General features: G+C 42.5%; 1 protein-coding gene across 1 annotated transcript in view; it reads left to right on the top strand.

The window, feature by feature from the left end:
- The window catches only part of GPR158 (G protein-coupled receptor 158), a 409,668-nt gene extending 384,844 nt beyond the window's left edge, over positions 1-24,824 (top strand). The window contains exon 11 of the mRNA XM_040434051.1: positions 23,061-24,824. Within this exon, the coding sequence (XP_040289985.1) occupies positions 23,061-24,824 (1,764 nt within the window). The remainder of the gene's footprint in view (positions 1-23,060) is intronic.
- Positions 24,825-25,338: the final 514 nt, after the last annotated feature.

The raw sequence follows: 25,338 nt of genomic DNA, 5'->3' as shown, positions 1-25,338 counted from the left end.
TAGACTTATTGTGCATCAGACTCATTGTCAACAGGCATTTTAATATATAGGCACATTTACCGAGTTCATCTGCTGCACCATTTATACTTAATCTGTTCTGTCAACTGATGGAGCATCACTGTAAAGTGGCCTGGGAAAACTGTGGCACTAATGCAGTGGAACAACCTGACACAGCAACCGCTGGATGTGCCAGCGGCCCTCACACGTTCTCCAGCAGTCAGGGCTCTTCAACCTAAGCAGAAGGAAGCTGTCATTTCTTCCCTTCGTCTATTGCTCCTGATGCTTCTCCTCCTCTTACTCCTCATCACGTGTTTAGCTAGCAATCAATCACTGAGGCGATGGCAAAGAGACAATAGTATGCTTGCACTCATCCAACGGCACAGAAGCTAAACGTGCAGTTGCAGGTACTGCAATTCTTCCCTTTCCATATTGTAGACTATGAACATTTCTGATGACTTGTGCCAAGCCAAGGTGAAGAGTCCAAAGCCATCATTACTTCTCTAAAAAAGCTGTACCAGCCCTGCACATGCATGTTGAGCAGAAGGTAGACTAGTCCTTGAGCCTGTCGATGTTTGGCACAGTTCATGCCAGCGCTGATGTGTGGATCTGTAACTATGGTCAAGGACAATATATGTCCTTTACAGCCCACTGGCTAAATGTGGTTCCAGCCCAGGCACACAAGCAACTTGACCAGGTTTTGGCTATGCCGCCTCCGTATTGTAATGCGCCAATGTCCTCCTCTGCCCCATCATCCTCCACCCTGTCTTCAGCCTCCACTGTAGGCACAGTTCAGAGTGGTCCTCCAGCATACCACCCATGCAAAGCATGGTGTTGGCATGCGGTTCTGCACCTGTTCAGCCTGGGTGAACAGAGTCACAGTAGGGAGGAACTGCTCCGCGTCATCAACCAAGAAATCGAATCCTGGCTGTGTCCTCGCCAACTGGAGATAGGAACCATGGTCACCGATAAGCGGAAGAACATTCTGTCTGCACTGCATCAGGGAGGACTGACCCATCTACCCTGCATGGCGCACGTCTTTAATCTGGTTGTCACCCGGTTCCTGAAGTCTTCCACCTAACTGCAAGACGTCTTGAAAATTTCAAGGAAACTGTACATGCACTTCAGCCACTCTTACCATGCAAAACAATCCCTCCTTGAGCTGCAAAGGCAGAATGTTGTTCCCCTACATCGCCTCATATGTGATATTTCCACATGTTGGACGAACTGTATGAGCAGAGGAAACCTGTGACCGATTTCTTGATTACGCAGACAAGACTACTCACTGGTGTAACCTTGACATTAGACAGTAGCAGCTCATGTGTGACACCTGCCGTTTGCTCAGGCCTTTTGAGGAGACCACTTTATTTGTCAGTCGCCAGGACTACGGAATGAATAATGTAATTCCACTCCTGGAGGGGATGCTGATAAATCTGACTGGCGAGGGCACAGAAGACATGTTGCTTACATCTCACACTCAGATGACCCAGACAGACCGTGGCAGTATGCAGTGGAGATGGAGGCAGGTGGTCCCTCTGAGTCCCTTGCACCAATGGCCAGATGCATGCTGAGTTCCTTGCGTAGTGAAAGCCACATTATCACCATGATACATTCTCCCTGAAGTTTAACTGCAGGCCGAATAGACCTGATATAATGGGCTTCGTGTTTAATTCTCAATGAAGCAAATTTTTGGGAAATATTTGGTCATGTGACCAAATCGAATTTTTTAAAACTTCGCTCATCTCAAGTAAGTTAATTAAAAAATTGCCCTTCCTATCCCATTGGGTCTTTCTACTTAGCTTGTTGTGTTAATGTCACAATACAGGTAGTTGCTGTGTTTGTGTTTAACATATTTACTGCTATTACTCTTATTTGTTCTCTGTTGGGGAGTTTGAAAGAGTTATACATTATTTTCATGTGTGCACTTCAAATATGAAAATATGGATTTCCTAGTAAACTATGTTATTCCATATATTGGTATAGATTTATGACTGTAGGATGGCACCCATCACAGACTTACATAGGATATATATGCCAGGAGGGTTTTCCCAGTGGATATGTTAAACAAAAGCCATCCACTTTGTGTGAACCGAGCACTAGTTGCCAAAACCTCCTTCTGTCGACAACCTTGTTTACTGTCTGTATGAGTAGATTCTTATTTATAATAAACAAAGCAAAGCCAAAAAGATCGAAGTCTGTCAGATAAAAAAGAAAAACATGTATATATATTCTCTACACATAAAAAAGAGAGAAAAATTGTATATTCAAAGTAAAAAAGATTTGTACAGGCTGATGGAAATGTCGCATTTTGGGAATCCAGGCACCTCCATTGAGAAGACCTTTATCCGTGGCTGCATACCATATCTTGGGGATTGAATTTCCCCTGCAAATCTTCAATAGAGTTGTGCCTATTACTAGCACAACTCTATAGGGTGAACCTCCACTTGCAGTTTTTTATTCATTTATTTTAAACTTATTCACCCTGTGGTGTGCCTTTTTTCTGTTTGTACAGCAAACATTGCCTAATTTATAGAACTTTTAAATAATATGGTCATCACAGAGGGGAAGATCCTTCGCTCGCAGCATACTACCTGGTCAGCCATTCATTTGCTGGAAGGGAGTATTATGATCAGCAGTAGCTTCCCTGAGTGATTATGGCTCATCACTGGGAGATAACTGGGAGGGGTTTTCCAACTTCAATGTGTGTTTTTTTTTTAAATTAACCCCTCTTTCCCAGGGGGACCTTTCAAGGGAAGCATAGTTACCTGCAAACCCCAGTGCTGGCTCCATGGGCCGCAGCATTGACATTTCCCCATGTGACATGTCACTGCTTGATCACGTGCCATTCGAGAACACGTTACAGCTGCATCCACTCATTGGTTGTAGCAGTGCGCATTACCTAGTCTGTGCCAGAAGTTTACATGCAGGGACTGAAAGTCTGGAAATGACAGCCCAGGACTAGAGTTGAGCGAACCCGAACTGTAAAGTTCGGGTTCGTACTGAACTTTAGGGTTTTCGGCACCCGGACCCGAACCCGAACATTTACGTAAAAGTTCGGGTTCGGTGTTCGGCGATTTTTATGGCGCTTTTTGAAAGGCTGCAAAGCAGCCAATCAACAGATGTCATACTACTTGCCCTAAAAGGCCATCACAGCCATGCCTACTATTGGCATGGCTGTGATTGGCCAACTGCAGCATGTGACCCAGCCTCTATTTAAGCTGGAGTCACGTAGCGCCACCCGTCACTCTGCTCGGATTAGTGTAGGGAGAGGCTGCAGCTGCTGTGAGGGAGAGATCAGGGAGAAATCTCATCAAGAACTGTTTTTTGTACTCAGCGATCTACAGAAAATGTGTTTTGTGGGTGCAGTGCACAATCTTTTTAAGCCTGCCCTGAGCCAACTACTGCTGAAAACAAACTTTTTATTCTTCAGTTAGTCAATATCAATACATAATCGGCAGCCATATTATGCAATGATAGTGCACCAGCACAGGATATCTGCATGTCTGCAAATTCAGAAATACAGCTTTTTGCTTACTGGGGTTAAAAAAATACATCTGTTAAATATAGTGCACATCTGGGATTACACGTGCATAAATGATTGTCACATTTAGGCCAGAAATACGGCTTTGGCATACTGGGGTGAAAAAACCCTCTAATATACTGCACATCTGGGATTACACGTGCATAAATGATTGTCACATTTAGGCCAGAAATACGGCTTTGGCATACTGTGGTGAAAAAAGCCTCTAATATATTGCACATCTGGGATTACACTGCGTGCAGAATTATTAGGCAAATGAGTATTTTGACCACATCATCCTCTTTATGCATGTTGTCTTACTCCAAGCTGTATAGGCTCGAAAGCCTACTACCTACATATTAGGTGATGTGCATCTCTGTAATGAGAAGGGGTGTGGTCTAATGACATCAACACCCTATATTAGGTGTGCATAATTATTAGGCAACTTCCTTTCCTTTGGCAAAATGGGTCAAAAGAAGGACTTGACAGGCTCAGAAAAGTCAAAAATAGTGAGATATCTTGCAGAGGGATGCAGCACTCTTAAAATTGCAAAGCTTCTGAAGCGTGATCATCGAACAATCAAGCGTTTCATTCAAAATAGTCAACAGGGTCGCAAGAAGCGTGTGGAAAAACCAAGGCGCAAAATAACTGCTCATGAACTGAGAAAAGTCAAGCGTGCAGCTGCCAAGATGCCACTTGCCACCAGTTTGGCCATATTTCAGAGCTGCAACATCACTGGAGTGCCCAAAAGAACAAGGTGTGCAATACTCAGAGACATGGCCAAGGTAAGAAAGGCTGAAAGACGACCACCACTGAACAAGACACACAAGCTGAAACGTCAAGACTGGGCCAAGAAATATCTCAAGACTGATTTTTCTAAGGTTTTATGGACTGATGAAATGAGAGTGAGTCTTGATGGGCCAGATGAATGGGCCCGTGGCAGGATTGGTAAAGGGCAGAGAGCTCCAGTCCGACTCAGACGCCAGCAAGGTGGAGGTGGAGTACTGGTTTGGGCTGGTATCATCAAAGATGAGCTTGTGGGGCCTTTTCGGGTTGAGAATGGAGTCAAGCTCAACTCCCAGTCCTACTGCCAGTTTCTGGAAGACACCTTCTTCAAGCAGTGGTACAGGAAGAAGTCTGCATCCTTCAAGAAAAACATGATTTTCATGCAGGACAATGCTCCATCACACGCGTCCAAGTACTCCACAGCGTGGCTGGCGAGAAAGGGTATAAAAGAAGAAAATCTAATGACATGGCCTCCTTGTTCACCTGATCTGAACCCCATTGAGAACCTGTGGTCCATCATCAAATGTGAGATTTACAAGGAGGGAAAACAGTACACCTCTCTGAACAGTGTCTGGGAGGCTGTGGTTGCTGCTGCACGCAATGTTGATGGTGAACAGATCAAAACACTGACAGAATCCATGGATGGCAGGCTTTTGAGTGTCCTTGCAAAGAAAGGTGGCTATATTGGTCACTGATTTGTTTTTGTTTTGTTTTTGAATGTCAGAAATGTATATTTGTGAATGTTGAGATGTTATATTGGTTTCACTGGTAAAAATAAATAATTGAAATGGGTATATATTTGTTTTTTGTTAAGTTGCCTAATAATTATGCACAGTAATAGTCACCTGCACACTTAGATATCCCCCTAAAATAGCTAAAACTAAAAACAAACTAAAAACTACTTCCAAAAATATTCAGCTTTGATATTAATGAGTTTTTTGGGTTCATTGAGAACATGGTTGTTGTTCAATAATAAAATTAATCCTCAAAAATACAACTTGCCTAATAATTCTGCACTCCCTGTACACGCGCATAAGTGACTGTCACATTTAGGCCAGAAATATGGCTTTTTAGTTACTGGGGTGAAAAACCCCTCTAATATACTGCACATCTGGGATAAGACGTGCATAAGTGAGTGTCACATTTAGGCCAGAAATACGGCTTTTTGGTTACTGGGGTGAAAAAACCCTCTAAAATACTGCACATCTAGGATTAGACAAGCATAAGTTACTGTCACATTTAGGCCAGAAATACATCTTTTTTCTTACTGGGGTGAAAAAACCCTCTAATATACTGCACATCTGGGATTAGACAAGCATAAGTTACTGTCACATTTAGGCCAGAAAAGGGCTTTTTGGTTACTGGGGTGAAAAAATCCTCTAATATACTGCACATCTGGGATAAGACAAGCATAAGTGACTGTCACATTTAGGACAGAAATACAGCTTTTTGGTTACTGGGGTGAAAAACCCTCTAATATACTGCACATCTGGGATTACACGTGCATAAGTGACTGTCACATTTAGGCCAGAAATACGGCTTTGGCATACTGTGGTGAAAAAAACATCTAATATATTGCACATCTGGGATTACACGTGCATAAGTGACTGTCACATTTAGGCCAGAAATACGGCTTTTTGGTTACTGGGGTGAAAAAACCCTCTAATATACTGCACATCTGGGATAAGACGTGCAAAAGTGACTGTCACATTTAGGCCAGAAATACGGCTTTTTGGTTACTGGGGTGAAAAAACCCTCTAATATACTGCACATCTGGGATTAGACAAGCATAAGTGACTGTCACATTTAGGCCACAAATACAGCTGTCATATAGAGTTTATTGCCGGTTAATTATTTTTAACAGACTTAACCACTTTTTACTTTGCTTTGTAAACGCTAACTATGAGGCAAACATCTAATAAGGGACGCAGTCATGGTCGTGGTGGTGGTGTTGGTGGAGCCTCTGGTGCAGGGAGAGGACGTGGCCGTTCTGCCAGAGCAACTTGTCCTACTGAACCTCCTACCTAAGGTCCAAGTAGCCGCCAGAATCTACAGCGATATTTGGTCGGGCCTAATGCCGTTCTAAGTATGGTAAGGCCTGAGCAAGTACAGGCGCTAGTCAATAGGGTGACCAACAGTGGATCCAGCACGTTCACATTATCTCCCACCCAGTCTTCTGCAGAAAGTGCACAGGTGGCGCCTGAAACCCATGCCCATCAGTCTGTCACATCACCCCCAGGCATATCGGGGAACCTGTCTGAGCCTCAAGTCATACAGCAGTCTCTTATGCTGTTTGAAGACTCTGCTGGCAGAGTTTCCCAAGGGCATCCACCTAGCCCTTCCCCAGGGGTGGAAGACATAGAATGCACTAACGCACAACCACTTATGTTTCCTGATGATGAGGACATGGGAATACCACCTCAGCACGTCTCTGATGATGACGAAACTTAGGTGCCAACTGCTGTGTCTTTCTGCAGTGTGCAGACTGAAAAGGAGGTCAGGGAGGAAGACTGGATGGAAGACGATGCAGGGGACGATGAGGTCCTAGACGCCACATGGAATGAAGGTCATGCCACTGACTTTCAGAGTTCGGAGGAAGAGGCAGTGGTGAGACCGAGCCAACAGCGTAGCATAAGCGGTAGCAGGGTGCAAAAGCAGAGCAGCCCTCGCCAAAACAGTTCGCCTGCTAATGGCCACCGTCACCAGGGACCGAGCACACCAAAGGCAGCTTCAAGGAGTTCCCTGGTATGGCACTTCTTCACACAATGTGCTGACGACAAGACCCGAGTGGTTTGCACGCTGTGGCATCAGAACCTGAAGCGAGGCATTAACGTTCTGAACCTTAGCACAACCTGCATGACCAGGCATCTACATGCGAGACTCGGACTGCAGTGGAGTAAGCACCTTCAAAACCAAGAAAGGGCTCAGGCCCCTCCTGCTCTCTCTTCTGCTGCTGCCTCGGCCTCTTCCTCCACCTCTGGAGGAACGTGGGCACCTGCCGCCCAGCAAACAGAGGATGTGCCACCAACAACACCACCTCCGTCACCAAGCATCTCCACCATGTCACACGGAAGCGTTTAGCTCTCCATCTCACAAACCTTTGAGAGAAAGCGTAAATTCCCACATAGCCACCTTCGATCCCTGGCCCTGAATGCCAGCATTTCTAAACTGCTGGCCTTTAAAATGCTGTCATTCAGGCTGGTGGAGACGGACAGCTTCAAACAGCTCATGTTGCTTGCTGTCCCACAGTACGTCGTTCCCAGCCGCCACTACTTCTCCAGGAGAGCCGTGCCCTCCCTGCACAACCAAGTATCGGATAAAATCAAGTATGCACTGCGCAACGCCATCTGTGGCAAGGTCCACCTAACCACAGATACGTGGACCAGTAAGCACGGCCAGGGACGCTATATCTCCCTTACTGCACACTGGGGAAATGTAGTGGCGGCTGGGCCCCAGGCAGAGAGCTGTTTGGCGCACGTCCTTCCGCCGCCAAGGATCGCAGGGCATCATTCTTTGCCTCCTGTTGCCTCCTCTTCCTACTCGGCTTCCTCCTCCTCTTCTACCACCTCCTCATCCGGTCAGCGACAGACCTTTACCACCAACTTCAGCACAGCCAGGGGTAAACGTCAGCAGGCCGTTCTGAAACTAATGTGTTTGGGGGACAGGACCCACACCACGCAGGAGTTGTGGCGCGGTATAGAACAACAGACCGATGAGTGGTTGCTGCCAGTGAGCCTCAAGCCCGGCCTGGTGGTGAGCGATAATGGGCGAAATCTCGTTGCAGCTTTGGGACTAGACGGTTTGACGCACATCCCTTGCCTGGCGCATGTGCTGAATTTGGTGGTGCAGAAATTCATTCACAACTACCCCGACATGTCTGAGCTGCTGCATAAAGTGCGGGCCGTCTGTGCGCGCTTCCAGCGTTCTCATCCTGCCGCCGCTCGGCTGTCTGCTCTACAGCGTAACTTCTGCCTTCCCACTCACCGCCTCATATGCGACGTGCCTACCAGGTGGAACTCCACCTTGCACATGCTGGAGAGACTGTGCGAGCAGCAGCAGGCCATAGTGGAGTTTCAGCTGCAGCACGCACGGGTGAGTCACACTGCGGAACAGCACCACTTCACCACCAATGACTGGGCCTCCATGCGAGACCTGTGTGCCCTGTTGTGCTGTTTCGAGTACTCCACCAACATGGCCTGTGGCGATGACGCCGTTATCAGCGTTACAATACCACTTCTATGTCTCCTTGAAAAAACACTTAGGTCGATGATGGAAAAGGATGTGGCCAGGACGAGGAGGAGGAAGAGGGGTCATCTCTAACACTTTCAGGCCAGTCTTTTAGAAGTGTCTCAGAAAGAGGATTTTTGCAACAGTAGAGGCCAGGTACAAATTTGGCCAGCCAGGGCCCACTACTGGAGGACGAGGAGGAAGATGGGGATGAAGCATTTTCACAGCGGGGTGGCATCCAACGCAGCTCGAGCCCATCACTGGTGCGTGGCTGGGGGGGATACGGAGGACGCAGACGATACGCCTCCCACAGAGGACAGCTTGTCCTTACCTCTGGGCAGCCTGGCACACATGAGCGACTACATGCTGCAGTGCCTGCGCAAAGACTGCAGAGTTGCCCACATTTTAACGTGTGCTGACTACTGGGTGGCCACCCTGCTGGATCCCCGTTACAAAGACAATGTGCCGTCCTTAATTCCCTCACTGGAGCGTGATCGGAAGATGCGCAACTACAGGCGCACGCTGGTAGACGCGCTCCTGAGAGCATTCCCGACTGACGCCGAGGGACAAATGGAAGCATAAGGGGAAGGCAGGGGAGGAGGAAGAGGTCGCCAACGCAGCTGTGTCAGCGCCAGCACCTCAGAAGGCAGGGTTAGCATGGTCGACATGTGGAAAAGCTTTGTCACCTCGCCGCAACAACCGGCCCCAACTGTTGATATGGAGCATGTTAGCAGGAGGCAGCATTTGAACAACATAGTGGATCAGTACCTGTGCACACGCCTACACGTACTGACTGATGGTTCTGCCCCATTCAACTTCTGGGTCTCCAAATTTTCCACATGGCCAGAGCTTGCACTGTATGCCTTGGAGGTTCTGGCCTGCCCTGCTGCCAGTGTACTCTCTGAACGTGTATTTAGCACAGCAGGAGGCGTCATTACAGACAGACGCAGCCGCCTGTCCACAGCCAACGTGGAAAAGCTCACGTTCATTAAAATGAACCAGGCTTGGATCCCACAAGACTTGTCTGTACCTTGTACAGAATAGACATTTATACCACCATCAAACATACATTCTTGTACTCAAGTCAAGCGCAATGATTCTTTGTTTACTTTTTTTTTATTTGTCCCAATATTTTGGGGGCTACCTACCCCAATAAAAAAAAAAAATTGTTGACTACCTCCTCCTCCTCCATTGCTGCCTCCACCTACAACACCACATTCACTGCCTCCTCAACCTCCGACTCCATAGCCACCTCCTTCTCTGAGTTGCAGGTTAATAATTTGTAATTTTTAGTTATTTTATTTCATTTTAAATTATTTCCCTATCCACATTTGTTTGCAGAGCAGTTGCCATGCTCTTAAGCACATTTTACTGCCTGTTACATCCCTCTAGCCTTTTCAAGGACTATTTTAGAGCCATTTTAATGCAAAAAAGTGCCAATTTTAGTGCCCTAAATTGACATTTTACCATTTTTGGCGTATACAAACCCCTGCTGTGCCTGGGTGACAGGGGCCTAAATCTCTCAAAATCCTCTGTTCTATTGCTGGGTGACATAAAGCCCCTTTTGCCGTGAATGAACCCCTGCTGTGCCTGAGGGACATGGGCCTAAATCTCTTAAAATCCTCTGTTCTATTGCTGGGTGACATGAACCCCCTTTTGCCGTGAATGAACCCCTGCTGTGCCTGGGTGACATGGGCCTAAATCTTTCAAAATCCTCTCTTCTTTTGCTGGGTGACAGGAACCCCCTTTTGCCGTGAATGAACCCCTGCTGTGCCTGGGTGACATGGGCCTAAATCTCTCAAAATCCTCTGTTCTATTGCTGGGTGACAGGAACCCCCTTTTGCCGTGAATGAACCCCTGCTGTGCCTGGGTGACAGGGGCCTAAATCTCTCAAAATCCTCTGTTCTATTGCTGGGTGACAAGAACCCCTTTTTGCTGTGAATGAACCCCTGCTGTGCCTGGGTGACATGGGCCTAAATCTCTCAAAATCCTCTGTTCTATTCCTGGGTGACATGAACCCCCTTTTGCCATGAATGAACCCCTGCTGTGCCTGGGTGACATGGGCCTAAATCTCTCAAAATCCTCTGTTCTATTGCTGGGTGACATGAACCCCCTTTTGCCATGAATGAACCCCTGCTGTGCCTGGGTGACATGGGCCTAAATCTCTCAAAATCCTTTGTTCTATTGCTGGGTGACAAGAACCCCCTTTTGCCGTGAATGAGACCCTGCTGTGCCTGGGTGACATGGGCCTAAATCTCTCAAAATCCTCTGTTCTATTGCTGGGTGACAAGAACCCCCTTTTGCCGTGAATGAACCCCTGCTGTGCCTGGGTGACAGGGGCCTAAATCTCTCAAAATCCTCTGTTCTATTGATGGGTGACAAGAACCCCCTTTTGCCATGAATGAACCCCTGCTGTGCCTGGGTGACAGGGGCCTAAATCTCTCAAAATCCTCTGTTCTATTGATGGGTGACATGAACCCCCTTTTGCCGTGAATGAACGCCTGCTCTGCATTGCTGACAGGGAACTAAATTTAGTGAAAACATCTGTTACTGATTGGAAGATGTGCGACTACAAGCGCACGCTGTTGATGGCATTCCCACCTGACAGCGGGGGCACAGTGGAAGCACAAGGCGAAGGCAGAGGAGGAGGAAGAGGTCGCCAACGCAGCTGGGGCACCGCCAGCACCGGAGAAGGCAGGGTTAGCATGGCCCAAATGTGGAAAAGCTTTGTCAGCCTTGGAGGTGCTGACCTGCCCTGCAGCCAGTGTATAGTGTGAACGTGTGTTTAGCACGGCAGAGAGCATTATCACAGGCCGCAGCCAATGTGGACAAGCTTACGTTTATTAAAATGAACCAGGTATGGATCCCACAGGACTTGTCCGTACCTTGTGCAGAATAGACATTTATACCAGCCTCAACCATACATTCTTGTACTCAAGTGCACTTATTCTTTATTTTATTTTGCTATATGTCTCAATATTTTGGGGGATACCCCAATTTAAAAATAAAAAATAACACAAATCAGTGTTGGCTACCTATTCCTCCTTCACCGCCGCTTCCACCTACACCGCCACGTCAACCTACACCGCCACATCCACCCATCCACCGCCTCCTCAACCTCCTACTCCTAGATCCAGATTGTTATTTTTAATTTTTCTGTATTTTATGTTATTTTAAGTCATTTCCCTATCCACATTTGTTTGCAGAACAGTTGCCATGCTCTTAAGCACATTTAGATGCCTTTTGCAGCCCCCTAGCCCTTTCCAGGACTATTTTAGTGCCATGTTAGTGCCCAAAAGTTCGGATCCCCATTGACTTCAATGGGGTTCGGGTTCGGGGTCAAGTTCGGGTACCGAACCCGAACTTTTTTTTTCAAGTTCGGCCGAACTCGTCGAACCCGAACATCCAGGTGTCCGCTCAACTCTACCCAGGACCCATGAAGATAGCTTATTTAAAGGGTTTTCCAACTTATTTTTAAATTACCCTCCCCCAGTGAGACCAGTGAAAGTTACATAGTTGGAATGTCCCCAAGTGGCATGTCATTGATAGGTCACGAGCTACTTAGGGACACATCACTGCTGCATCCAGCCATTGACTGCAGCAGCACACAAGACCCAGTCCATGGCATATCTTTACATTCAGGGACCAGAAGTCCAAAGAAGACAGACATCAGACCCACGGATCCAGAACCAAGCATCAGGGAGTGGGTAAGTATGCCTACCTTGACTGGTCCACTGGCCACATTGAAGTTGGAAACCCCATTTAAGGGACTTAGATTTTGAGGGCTTATCCTCAGAATATGTCGTCAATATCAGATCAGTTGGGGTCTGACACCCAGCTGCTGATGCTGGAAAATATACAGTGGATTGAAGCATAAGGATCTGTCTACTGTTTAGTGGGAATGCTGCAGTGCTAAACTCAGCTCCCAGCACTGGAAAACTACAAAATAGATAGAGCCTTCCATCCACCATATAGTTTCTGATGTTATAGCTGCCCAAAATAGCTGATCCATGGTGGGCGGTGTTGGGTGTCATACCCCCACTGATCTCATATTGATGACTTATCTTTAGAATAGTTCAGCAGTATCTAAGTCCTGGAAAGCCCTTTTAGGGGCATCATGTTCACATAATACACCACAGATTTAGCATAGCATATTTAAACATAATTGTATAGTACCACCAAAGTGGATGTATTTTTAAGACATCTCATCCTGATGCTGCAAAAACAAACTTCTCACATGTCAATTTTCAAGTTACGGATCTCCACTGAAGATTAAGACCTTTGCAATGCAGAGGCAAAGATTCATAGTAGGAACCTTTTGAAATTCAGTTCATTTCAGGTCACAAATTTTTCAAAAAGTTCAGACCTCAATTAAGGTTGATTCAATTGCCCTGAAAATTGATATATAACACCTTCTAGTCTCCTATTTTTTTTGCTGGAGAGGAAGACAGAGACTATTGAGCTACTCTGGGTTATATATAAGTGTTGTCTGGGTGCACTCTTTTTCATTATGGAGAGTGCCTAGTATGAGTAGTACGTGTGCGGAGTATTATATGCCAGTCTGGGTTTCTGGAAAAGATATTCAAATTAGTTTACATAAGCCTATCTGATGCCAGCAGACGTAAGATGTGCTATTATTTTCAGATAATTTTTCCATAAACCAAGAGGAATGTTGAATGGCTTATGGATACTCCTCATGCACATTTGGTGCCCTCCATAAAAATAAAAAGTACAGTACCCCAACCAAGGTCTCTCAGGCAGCCAAGCAAAGTTTGCTTTGCTCTGTTAAAGGGAAGTTACCCAGAAAAAGCTGGATCCCTCGTATGAGACAGTTTCCCTTTCCTTTTGGAAATAGATACAAATCATACTATGAAAAAGCAGTGACTGACCAGTTTGAGGCTGCCACCAACTTAGTGAATAAAAAATAGGAGAAAATTCATCTGTGAAGCACAAGGAGATCACTATCATTACAGAGTTCATCCTAAATATTTTACTATTGATTCAAGAGAGAAATCTGCATGTAGAAAGCATATGCAATTAAGCTTTCATTCCTAAAAGGATTTAAAAAGTTGAGAGTTTAACAAACACAGCATAACCTTCCAATCATTGCTCAGCCTTTTAAACAGACTTACATAGCATAACTAGAAAAATAGCTAAGCCATTCTCACACCTGCTCTTTCAGGGCAGGACAAAAACCTTGAGCAGAGTAGATAGAACCAGCTTTTCTGGTTGAGATACCTGGGGGGGGGGGGGGGGGGGGTCTCTAGCTGGGTATTATTTCTGTTATGGAGACCAGTTAATATATGTGATTACTTTTGTAGGCTAGGCTCCTCTTTGTTTTTGAGTAAATATTTGAAAATTAGTATGTTTTGCATTAGATGGCATCAAAAAGAATTACCTCTCGTATCCTGTTTCTCAGAAAAGCTTTTGAATGTTTTCCCAAAAACCCAAAGCTATGCAAATAAGCTTTCCTGACAAAAAAAGATAAAGTGATTCTTTCTGGTGCAGCTGTTAGTCATACTAATTTGCAAAAATTTTCCCGGAAGCCAAGAGGAGCATCAATTAACTTATAATAGTCATCAAGTATATTAACTGGTCTCCACTATAGAAAAAGTACCCTGTTAGGGATCCCCCCAAGGCCACTCAACTAGAAAAGCTGATTCTGTCTGCTTTACTCTAATAAATGCCCTTGTTTTGTAAGAACTGCTATATCAGGGATGGCCAACCTGCGGCTCTCCAGCTGTTGTAAAACTACAACTCCCACCATGCCCTGCTGCAGGCTGATAGCTGTAGGCAGTCTAAGCATGCTGGAAGTTGTAGTTTTACAACAGCTGGAGGGCCTCAGGTTGGCCATGCCTGTGCTATACTAAGAAGCCTGTTTAAAATTCTGAGCAATGATTGGAAGGCTATGATGTAGTGAACAACTTAGGTTTTTTTATCTTTTCAGAAAGAAAGCTGAATTCTAGCTTTTTATGTACAGTTCTCACTTATATTGTTAATTGTTATATTGTTAATATTTGGGTTGATTAAAATCCAAGGTTTTGAAGAAATCTGCTACGAATAAGGTTTGTTCAGAATTGATTCGCACATCCTTAATTCACAGCCATTTCCCCCTTAAAAATCCTCATTTAATTCATGCAGTTTTATAATAGATTTTGCTACTGTATTTTACATCCCGTGTGGCGTTACACCAATAGCATTAACCCAGGGATAAATACAACTTAAAGAACAATATATAGAATCTATAAACTACTGTATATATTGTTCTGAACTATTACAGCACATGTTACCTTCAGAGGACCCATCATTATCATTCAATAGATTTTCCTTAGCTCCTCAACATTAAGCACCCAAAATGAATGATGGAAACCCCCATACAGTTATTTGCAGCCATGGATGCTTAAGTAACATCAGTTTGGTTCTTCATTTCAGACACCTGATGAAATTGACCAGGGTCGGTCTTATGGCAATGGCTGGGGTGTCAGACATATTCATGTGAGCAGAAAATGCACTTTTTATCACTTGCACGTGTCTTAAACAATGTGGCCAACCTTGTTAGCGATTCATTTGAAGATATGAAATAAATGCTTGTTCTTCTCACAGAATGGTTTTGTCATCACAGTGTTGTCTGTGAATATATGTGTGCACGGAATTAGAGAATGTGGTTTCAAGTCATTGTAGGTCTAAGGGGGATAATGTGTTATAAGTATGCTTTTTATACCTTCTATATGAATCGTGGTAGGGACGGCCGTAAAAACAAAACGCATAAAACTGTGGTGTATTAGGTGGAGGAATGAACACTTTTCTACCAGCTATCGGTTGGCTTACTTTGAGACAGATTTTTACACCAGAATTGTAGTGCAGAGTATCGCATCTCAGGCTGCTCCGCTTTTCCCAGTAAGCTGTGCCCCCTTTTTGGGCTAGGCGCTGATAACTTCTTCTAGATGCACCAAATTGTGCTACATTTTGGCACAATTCGCACCAAAATTTAAGTGAAGTAACAGTCAATGTGCCCTGCTGTGTTTTGTACATTGGATTCTATTTTAGGGGAGATGTATCAAAACTAGTGCAAAGGAAAACTGACTTACTGTAGTTGCTGATAGCAACCAATCAGATTTCACCTTTAATTTTTCAGAGCTCCTATGAAAAAATGAAAGGATCAATCTGATTGGTTGCTATGGGCAACTAAGTCAGTTTACCTTTGCACTGGTTTTGATAAATTTCCCCAAGATTGATTATTGCTTTGTTGATATCATTTTTGCTATGGGGTCCTGTTATTTCTGTTTATGCTTTATTTATGTATGGAGGAGCAAAACTTAGGCCCTTCTCTTCTTTCTTGCTGGCTGTTACTTTACCAAATAGAAAATTGGTAGATCTACAAAGTTTTTACAAATTAAAAAGAAAGAGGAAGGTGAGCCCCACAGTAGCTATATGTACTTTCTCTATAAATTTTACATCTTAAGGTCCAATGCACACTATCATGTCCGTTTTGCTGTCCACACACTGCGGATCTGCAAAACACGGATGCAGTCCAAGTGAATTTTTGCAGACCCATTGACTTTGCAATATGTCCTTCTGCATAATAAAATTATCTGCATTCATCATGCAGTGTCAAACACTGTAGGGACATGTTCCCTTAACCCCCTAATTAGATTTTGATTGATGGGTGAAGGGGGGGTTTATGACATGCAGAGGAGTCTATGTAAGCTTCCTCCTGGGATATTTACAGGTAAAATAGGTAGACAGAACCTTCTTTTCTCCCCTCCTACAGCCTGGCAGCACCCCTCCCCCCCCCCCCCCCCCCCCTCCTCCAGGCTGGCTGTGAGCATATCCAGCTGAAGTGGGGATGACTATTTTAATTCTCCATATCTCAGTCTGGGTAGCTGACTAGTGTTGAGCTCGAATATTCGAATAGCGAATACTAATCGCGAATATCGCAACTTCGCTAATTCGCGAATATTTTGAAAATAGTGCTATATATTCGCTATTTCGAATATTTGTAATTTTTTAACATCTGAAAACATTATTCCTCCCTGCTTCTTTCCTGTGGGTAAATGAGTCATTGGCCCACAAGCAACTTAAGCAGGAAGGAATCATGTTTTCATATGGGAAAAAAATGACGAATATTCTAAAAAACTAATATATAGCAATATTGTGAATATATTCGTTATTTAGAATATTCGCATTATTTTTTCCTATCTGTACAGTTGTTCGCATACTCCTCCCAGACAAACGTCCCCGTCACCATGGAAACGCCTGTAAGTTAGAAAATACCATCGGATCTGAGTTTTCCCTGAGATCGTGAAAACTCAGATCCGATGGTATATTCTAACCCACAGGCGTTCCCATGGTGACGGACGCTTTTCGGGGAGCAGTATGCCAAAGTGGAATAACAGTACACATTGGGGAAAAAACAGACGACTATTCTAAATAACGAATATATTAGCGATATTGCTATAACTTCGTTTTTTAGAATATCCGTCATATTCTAAAAAACAAAGTTATAGCAATATAGCGAATATTCGTAAAATACACATATAGACTGCAATTTAGCTAATATAGTGCTATAGTATTTTTTTTTATAGTGTCAATTTTTTCCAAAACTGCAGTTCAGAAGAGACAAAAAAATTGGACTATAGAAAAAAGATTATAGCTAAATTACAGTCTATATGTGTATTTTACGAATATTCGCTATATTGCTATAGCTTCGTTTTTTAGAATATGACGGATATTCTAAAAAACGAAGTTATAGCAATATAGCGAATATTCGTAAAATACACATATTAGTCATAGCCATAGCCAACAAATAGGAAAGTTGCCTTAGACAGTTAAAAGAAAATCGCAATACGCGAATAATTAAATCGCATATTATTCGCGATAAATAGAATAATGACGAATATTTGATTTTGACGAATATAAGACGAATATTCAATCGAATATTCGCGAAATATCGCGAAATCGAATATGGCACCTCCTGCTCATCACTATAGCTGACAGTCTAAGCTTTTTAACAAGACCAAGAGTGCAGTCAGTGCTAAGTGAAATACATAGAAAGATACAGCTATTAGAATTTGTGTCAGAATTTGCAAGTATATACAGAATTCACTGGGACTCACCTCTAAGGGCTATAACTTGCAGTTTATCAGGGTTAGTGATACAATTTTGGTCCTGTTTAAAATAATTGATTATCAGCTTTAAAACAAAACCAATCACGACCTAAGATATACCTCTCTGAACTGCCCCATTCGGCAGCCACACAGGCCCCGAACAGTGTTCATTTAAAACGGGTATTGTCCTTTCCTGCCCAATGATCAATGGGGTGTTAACAAGAGAAATAGTTTCATCCAGTTGTCAGTGTATTCAAACATTTACAAGAGGAATTACAGAAAAATTGGATCACACAGAGTTCTAAGAAAAGGTTCTCCAGATTTTTTATTTTATAGGGTATGCAAGTAACTTCTAAGGCTACTTTCACATCTGCGTTTTTGCTGGATCGGTCATGGAGCATAAACGCTTCCGTCATGATAATACAACCGTCTGTATTATCTCTGAAATAGCCATGACGGATCCATCTCTAAAACCATTGTAAGCCAATGGGGAACGTATCTGTTTTCTTTTGTGTCAGAGAAAATTGATCCATCACCATTGACTTACATTGTAAGTCATGACAGATCCGTCTTGCTCCACAACCCAGGACGCACTCAGAAACACTGCTTGCTGCGCTTTTGTGTGCGTCCTGGGAATGCAATGAAACGGAACAGAATGCATTCTGGGGCACTCCGTACCCTTCCGTTCAGTTTTGTCCTCATTGACAATGAATGGGGACAAAACTGAAGCGTTTTCCTCCGCTATTGAGACCCTATGACAGATCTCAATAGCGGAAAGGGAAAGCGCAGGTGCGGAAGTAGCCTAAAGCAAATACTTTTTTTGTTTTGTTACTCATAGTCATTACAAAGATAATAGATTATTGAGAGTAAAGTTCCTTTTACACAGACCGATAATTGACCAGTTATCAAGGAAGGACATTTACAAATGCTTGATCACTATGTGATTGTACCTGTTGAACATCAAAATCAATGTTTCTGTGCAGCAGATATCCCTGGTAACAAGTGATCTGCTTGCTGCCCAGAAACTGTGATTCCATATGGTGACTAGGAATGGCAACAGAGGAGATGATGGCTCCATGTAAATGCAACTCTCACCTCCTCTGACAAATCAGGCTATAACTGGGAATTAATGCCTTTAACATTGGTCCATGAGAAAGGATGTTAAAGAGGAGTTGTCACATCTCCTGATATGTCTGTTTTCGGGACTACTTGAATTCCCCATGTAATAACAATTCTGGAGCATCTATTCTTATAACTCTATGTTGTATTATTCCTGCTAGAAGTTTACAAAAATTGCCAGCAATCTGCAGTAAAAGTACTGCTGTATGTTACCAGTAGTGGGTGTGTCTGACTCTGTCCAATCAGTGCTGCTCTTGTTAGACTGTGCAGGGACACACCCCCAACTGGTAACAACCATCTGTACCTGCTGGCTTACTGCAAGCTGCTGGCAATTCATTCATAACTTCTAGAAGAAATAATAAAGGAATGGAACAACAAAGAGTCGTAAGAATAGATGTTCCAGAATTGTTATTACATGGGGAATGCAAGTATTTATCATACACTTCTGGAGAGGCAACAGGTTCTCTTTAAAGACCTGTGTAGATCATGTTAATGGTCTCAGTTTAGTGTATCTATAAATTTCTATTAACACAACCCAACAATGCATTGAGCAAAGAAAAAGAAAAGGAAGGGCAATAAACTAAGTTGCACATCCTAAATTGATGGTATACAATAACCCTTTATTAAAGACAGAATTATAACATTTAAAGGATAACTGTCATATGCATAAAGCAATCTATAGTTTCTTCACTTAACACTGTTTTCCTTGAGTTTTCCCCTTAGTTACAGCTGTTTTGAATCCTACATTATGAGGATATTCTCAAGATGGCTCCTCTGCCAGTTCTCTGAGGCCAAAACTGCATTCCCTCAGGTCACATACAAACTTGCTGTAGCCAGCAGCTTCCTGCCAGCCAATCAGATTGTATTACTGAGACACACGCCTCCTCACTCTGAAGCCTAATGCAGGCATGCAGCGTGAAGGACCGCCCCTCTGTCTTCCTAACCGGAGACATACAAGCCCTAGCAACGGTCTTTTAAGGGAGCAGTGGAAAGGGACAGAGGACATTAATGAAAGCTGTTATTATAAGGTAATTACAGATCTTTTGGCAATCATTGACAGACTAACTCAGGTATAGATGCCTAGCTCTAATAAACTAGCAAATAAAATAAAAACATGACAGCTATCCTTTAAATCTGTACACAGAAAAAAACAATCATGATACTCCTGAGGATGCCATATGCTCTGGCACTGGGCATGGTTTGAATGCCAATACTTTGAATGCATGATTGCGTTCATTTTAGTGTGCAATTTTGTTGAGCTTCAGTCTTGTTATACTTTGTATAACATTATGACTTAATTAGTACTAGTTGTTTTAATTTTATCTATATTTATGATGTTCAGATTTTTTCAACCACACGGTCAGGTTTCTGCATGCAGTTTTGGAGAGGATCATAAAAAGAGATAAAAATATGTATCAATTTCTCCTCTTTTTAAAATTCAACCTGACCGTGTTGTCATACTGTTATAGTTGCGGTTGTACTTTTATGTGGCTTTTTTTTTAGTGATTTTAGCATGAATCATTACATGATTGTTTTTCTCTGTGCACAGATGTTAAAGTTTGTAAGCGTGGCCTTTGTAGTGTTATTGTATATAATTTAGAGATGAGCGAACTTCTTGAAATTAGTTTTATGTCTGATTTGTAGACTTGTTAAAAAAAAATTGATTTGTGGCCAAATCAATTATACGCAAATCAAATGTGCTCTAATTGCCCTGAAAATTGCTATGTACCACTCTAAGGTGTTTTTAAATATTTTGTTCTCTCTTTTTTAATTTTTTTAATGAATTTTAGCTATTTCTGTCCTTTCCCTCTTCTTTTTGAGCTCTTGAACGCAATGACAGCAAAAGAAAATAATGTCAGACTAACACTGACATATATAACGATGGGAAAAATGCATGGTTGCCAGTGTTAGGGTGGGTTCACATTGCGTTTTATCCTGCAGAGTCCGGTAAAAAAAACATATACTTTTTTTTTTACAATGGAATTCTATGGTGAATGGATGCCACTGAATGCATCAGTCTGGGGCATCTGTTTAACGTATAAATTTTTTTTAATATACGTTAAACAGATGGGAAAATCGTGATGTGAACCCAGCCTTAGCAAACAGCGTGTTTAAAAATACACTGCGACGCCAAATTTGTTATATTTTTTAATATAAGAAATCTGACAAAAATGAACCCTTATTGGGGGGGCAGATGGTGTTTAAACACAGTGTTATCGGGGGAGAGGCGCTTGTTGGGACCAGGCATTTAAAAATTGTGCCTTAACTGGGTCAGAAGCCCCACCTGTTTAAACATGTTAAATTTTATGTCATGAGAAACAGTGGCTTTTCCTGCACAAGCGTCAAAATATTATGCATTAATGGGGGTTGGATATTTATACATGCACAAGTGTTTGTTGGACAGCAGCAGTACACTGTGGATGTGGAAAGGGTAAGGTATGTTGGGGTAATAGTGTCAGCAAAAGAGCACCAGCAGTAGCAGCACAGCATGGAACAGAAAAGGCAGAAAATAGATGTGTTGGCTGTGTTGAGGTAGTAGTCATAGTAGTTGCGCCTATGTACCGGTAATGCTACTGGCAGTAGGGGTAATGGAAGTGGAATTAGGGGGATTAGGAGTGGAGTGTAGCAGCTGTGGTGGTGGAGGTATCAGGAGCTATACAGTATATAATGTGATGGTGGCAGTGGTGTGATGGGGCCAACGATAAATCTCACAATCAATGTCAGATCTATTCATCGGTCTCGGCCAAAAGAGTGTGAAAATTCCTCACAGATTCATTCCTCATTTATTTTGACAGCACATTACATCATACAGGATTCTCCATTCTCAACAGTTCTGATGTCATGTTGACTCTCCTACATACCACGTTGCCGTGAATAAAGGCTATAGTTAGACCGAAACACTAACTATAATTTTGGATGTTGTGGAGTACCCTTAATAAAACAAATCCGTATTTAAGCATCATTTATGTGTGCCCTGCTATTCATATATAGAGGCTACTGGCCAGAAAGCTGGTGCTGCTGTTTGCACTACTACCGACATTCTCTACTCGAAGAGACCAGGGTCTTTTGTTTTACACTCTTCCATTTACGTGACATTTTGTTGTGAGGCCTATAAATGAAAAGTCACAGAATATTAAACAGTACTGGCAACATTTGATTTTTTTCCCCCTGTAATTTACAGATTTTAGGAGCAACATCCGTTCCCTTCTATAAACACATTGCATACTGGTATTGACAATTTACATTAGTAATACAAATCAAACTGCTATATTAATGTATTTATTACAGTACTGCATGTTCACTAATAATGCACTGTATTTTGATGCAATAAAATGTGTAAAATGGTGAACTGGTATATAAATGCTTTTATTGCAGCACAATGTATTCAGTAATAATGCATGGGATCTTGATGCAATACAATACAATACTATCATTGCAGAATGCTATACACAGTATTCTTTTTAGCAGTTGGCAGTTGCTCAGCATTTGCAGAAGAATGTGTGCTATTGGGCTGCAATAAGCCTATGAACTTTGGAAACTTTTTACAAAAAACCTGGCAGGCTGTTCAAACTAAAAATATGAGTTTCATGCAGGATTTTGTCATGCAGAACTTGCCAGCAAGCTGTATGAAACAACTAAGACAGTGACCAGTCCCTCATTTGCTCTCTATGCTTTCCAAGAAAAAATTCTAAAATCTACCCAATCACATGCTGTACACGGGTGTATGTATCTCCATATTCTCTCCCTATAGTGCACCTATAGTGTCCCTAAGAACTGGCTTGTGTCTGCAATTTTTTTTTGTCAGGCACAACCACAACACATCCTATCATATCCACAGCTGAGAACAGAATGGTGTCTAGCTTGTTCTGAGTAGCAGGACCTGGCTGAATATTGCCCCTGTCAGCCTCTGATCCAATCAGGGCAAGCCCCTTCCCCATCTCTCCCAGGGTCGTGTGATCCTCCATCTTCTTTCTTCCTGTCATTTTTCCCACCAATTTTCTCAATAAAATGTTGTTGGGTGCCATTTTTGCACAATTATTTTAAAGCGAATAGCTAAAACTTCTGATTTGTTTGGCAGACATATTTTTGTGAAATTCCTAATGAATCCAATTATTTAACAATTGAGTTGCTCATCTCTAATATAATAATAATTATTATTATTATGAGATGTTCATTGCCCTTCTTTTACCTTTTTTGGACCTTCATGATATTGCCATACCTTTGTTAAATAATAACAATTAAATACATATATTAAGTGACTGCATACACTGTTTTAACAAGTTTGTCTTTGTGTCTTTTAATAGGATGAGCTGAAGAAACTATATACCCAGTTGGAGATTTATAAAAGAAAAAAGATGATTGCAAATAACCCACATCTTCAGAAAAAGAGGTGTTCAAAGAAAGGATTGGGGCGATCAATTATGAGAAGGATAACCGAGATCCCTGAGTCAGTCAGCCGCCAGTGCTCCCGAGAAGACAAAGATGGTGCAGATCATAGTAATCCTAAAAATACTACCAGTAATTCTAAAAAAAATCACCTGGAGTCAAATACCCATAATGCAAAGTCAAAGGAAGACTCAAAGCATAGACCGTTCTCACTGAAGAAGTCCCACAGCACATATGACCATTTAAGAGGACCAAATGACAAACCCAATGGAAATTCTTCAGAAAAGATGGATATGTGTGAAAACGCAATACAGACCTCGGTTAATGGGAAAAGGCCAGAACATAGAGAGGCCGAAGAGCTGGAAGTGGGATCTGCTGAATCGGTACCCTTGGTCTGCAAGTCTGCCAGCGCTCATAACCTAAGCCTAGATAAAAAACCTTTGCACCCAAGTCTTTCTGTCATACAAAAGTCACTTAGTGCCATTGCTAACTCTAAAGATAAAAGCCTGGGACTTAGTGAACAAACTAAAAGTGTAGAGGATTCTGATAAATATTCAACAGTAGACTCTAATGAAAATGCAAGTCAGAAAGGTACGCCTTGCTCAAACAAGGAGGAGAACTTGGAGCAGCACAGAACATCAAGTCCCATTGAAGAAACCCCAAAATCTCACAAACCTGGAATTATGAAGCAACAGGCAATGAGTTTGACATTGGGAGACACTGAGAAAATGATAGATACTCTCGGATTTAAAGATAAATTTGACATTGAAGAGGTATGTCCTTGGGAAATGTACGACCTTACTCCCACTACAGTGCCTTCTGAAAACAAAGTCCAGAAGCATGTTTCCATTGCACCTTTGGACTGTGAAAAGAATCATACATCACGTTCTAAGAGCAAATCTCACAATCGATCTAAGACAACAGATCAAGCACATCATCACTCAAAGCAAAAGAGTCCAGGTAAATCTGACCTAAATGCAAAGGATAGCCAAGAACACATCATAAAAGATGAAAACACAAAAAAGTCTCAGTCCATTGATACAGGAGCAACAGATCAAGAGTTATTGACCAAACAAACTGCTAACTCACAAGAAAAAGAATGCAAAAAAAATCCCCCCATCACGGAGGGGGTAATTCTATCACCAGGTGGTCACCATAATTCTAACAACAACCTACCACAAACTTTAGCTCTTCAAGCTGAGATATGTCCATGGGACTTTGAATCACAGGATACAATAAGTGAAAAGAGAAGTAAAGATTCATCTACCAGCTCTGCTTTAAGTCCCACATCCCCTTCTAAAGACATGCCAACAAGTCCTTCAAAAAAGAAGGGTGCAAAAAGTATTGCAAAAAAAGATGAAAACAGCATAAGGGGTCAAACTAAAAGTCATGAAAATGAGATGGATCCAATCATAAAAATGGATAAGTCAAAAAGTGCCGAGGTTTGCTCCATGGTTGGAGACCATTCCTTGGCAGTTTCAGTAAGTAAAGGGAAAAGTACCTCAAACCAACATGGCATAGACAAATGCAAACTAGTGGAAGTGTGTCCATGGGAAAGTCTTTCTACTTCACAGTCGGATCAAGATACGGAATCATCTGACAGTAAAAACAAAACAATGCAAAAGCCAAATATGGTAGACATCTGTCCATGGGACTATAACGATAACAGTGGTGGGAAATAATCAGGGTTATAGAAGCGATTGGGGAGGAAGAGGTGAGGCAAGCTGCCAACAGCAAAAACAAAGTGGGACATATCACTTGACATATTTAATCCTAATAGCACTGCTAATTTAATGCATCCAAAAAGTACATTTTATAAAGAGACTGCCGTCATTTTCTTATATGTGTATATGTTTCTTGTACACAGTCGTGTCCCATGTTAAAGCATTCCAGATTGTATAATATTTGCAAATAACTTTGATATATTGTGACACAAAATATTTATGCAAATTTGCAGATATTGTATTGATATATTGCAACCAAAATACCTGCTCTACATTTTCTTTATAGAGTTTCTGTAACTTTTCACTTGGCTTTGGAAGCCATCTATTGTATGAGGACTATTTTTTTGGGCTGATGTGGTTTATATTGTGTTTTGCTTTCTCTTTTGTTCACCTCTCTATACTCTTCAGTACTCTAGTTTGATACTGTATTATTCAGGGTTTTCTTATTTTTCAATGGAATGTTACCATACCT

The sequence above is a fragment of the Bufo bufo genome, chromosome 5, assembly GCF_905171765.1.
Source record: "Bufo bufo chromosome 5, aBufBuf1.1, whole genome shotgun sequence".
NCBI classification, from domain to species: Eukaryota; Metazoa; Chordata; class Amphibia; order Anura; family Bufonidae; genus Bufo; species Bufo bufo.
Note: the sequence above shows the minus strand (reverse complement) of the source record. Positions and strands in the feature narration are given on the sequence as shown.